The 1,598-nt window shown below is 42.7% G+C and overlaps 1 protein-coding gene and 1 pseudogene across 1 annotated transcript in view; one reads left to right on the top strand and one right to left on the bottom strand.

Moving 5' to 3' along the window:
• The window catches only part of Pstpip2 (proline-serine-threonine phosphatase interacting protein 2), a 124,870-nt gene that overhangs the window by 98,068 nt on the left and 25,204 nt on the right, over positions 1-1,598 (top strand). The window contains exon 5 of the mRNA XM_012514515.2: positions 921-1,027. Coding sequence (XP_012369969.1) covers positions 921-1,027 — 107 coding nt within the window. The remainder of the gene's footprint in view (positions 1-920; positions 1,028-1,598) is intronic.
• LOC105742193 overlaps positions 1-1,598 on the bottom strand; it is a 10,214-nt pseudogene that overhangs the window by 1,561 nt on the left and 7,055 nt on the right.

Raw genomic sequence — 1,598 nt, 5'->3', positions numbered from 1 at the left:
CAAATACATTAAAAAGTTTAATTTTTTTTTTGCGGAACCAGGGATTGAACTCAGACCCTTGCGCTTGCTAGGGAAGTGCTTATTCCACTGAGCCATCTCCCCGCCCCCCAAAAAAGTTTAATTTTAATACCATTCTTAAATTGGTTTTCTTAAAACAAGTAAAATTTAAAAGTTTATTTTGTCTATTATAGAGGCAAGCCATGATCACTGTAAAGATCTTTGAAAATAAGGGCAAAATGACCAATAGTCTTTCTAGCCAATAATAACTACTAGAAGGCAAACTTTTATTGTGTTAATTATTTTTATTTTTAATTTTTTTTGCGGAACCAGGGATTGAACTCAGGCCCTTGTAGTTGCCAGGGAAGTGCTTATTCCACTGAGCCACCTCCCTGGCCCTTGTGTGATCTTTTTAATAAAAGTTCAGGGTATTGGGGTCAGGGAGATGGCTCAGTAGAACAAGCGCTTCCCTGGCTAGTGCAAGGGCCTGAGTTCAATCCGCGGTTCTGAAAAAAAAAAAAAAAAAGTTCAGGGTCGTGAGAGGTTAGAGATGAAAAGATCCGTAGATGTTGTCTAAAAACAATGAAGAGTTTCATCTGAAATTATGATGGCCTTAGGAGTCTTTCCTGGGGTGCAAGTTTCTGAGCTGCAGCTGTGGCTGCATTGTTTTCCCCAGCTCTGGCCATATGCTGGGCTAGGAACAGTTAGTGGACAGAGGCTGAGGTAAGGGCTTTTGGAGCGTTGGTCTTGGTGGCCAGGGAAATGCCAGGCACCTGAAAGAGCTTAGTAAATGTTGGTGTCCAGATGGTTTTAATACTTGCTTCCATCTTTTGTGACTATGTGTGTATAATTTTGTATACTTTAGTGTATTTGACTATAGATATAGAGTATGATTATTGCTTTATTAAAATTTTTTTTTGCAGAAGTAGACAATGTGGCTCAGTGTCACATTCAGCTTGCACAGACTCTAAGAGAAGAAGCCAGGAAAATGGAAGAATTCAGGGAAAAACAGAAGCTACAACGGAAAAAGGTTGGAATTGCACATGTGTTAAAATGTCACCCCTCCTCCTACAGAAAGCTCTGGGCTTGTCTGTTACTTAAACCCCTCAGTTCTGCTCCCACCATCACACAATTATGCTTTCTTTGTGGCCTGAGAAGATATTTATTAGCGTGCCCATGTGAGGACTCAGTCTAGGTGGCTGTGTCTCTGTACCCATTTTGCACCCAGACCGTCCTCCTTATAATTCTTGCAGGATTCAGGGGCCATCTCCTCTTTCCACATTGCTGTTCCTAAAACAATAGCACATATAAGCTCCTGACAAATCCCAAATGGTGCCTCTCAGGTCACACTCCTCCTGGGCAAGGAATGAGGGGGAGGGCAAGGAATGAGGGGAGGGCAAGGAATGAGGGGGAGGGCAAGGAATGAGGGAGGGCAAGGAATGAGGGGGAGGGCAAGGAATGAGGGGAGGGCAAGGAATGAGGGGAGGTCAAGGAACTAGAGGAGACTCACACCCCCCTCAAGTCTATCATATATTGAGTAGCCCTATTTTACAAATAGAGAAACACAAACCCTGGGAAGTTCAAGTCATTTTTTTATTCTT

The sequence above is a fragment of the Octodon degus genome, unplaced genomic scaffold (genome assembly GCF_000260255.1).
Source record: "Octodon degus isolate 3935 unplaced genomic scaffold, OctDeg1.0 scaffold00003, whole genome shotgun sequence".
NCBI classification, from domain to species: domain Eukaryota; kingdom Metazoa; phylum Chordata; class Mammalia; order Rodentia; family Octodontidae; genus Octodon; species Octodon degus.
The sequence above is the reverse complement of the archived record's forward strand: the minus strand, read 5'-3'. Positions and strand labels throughout refer to the sequence as shown.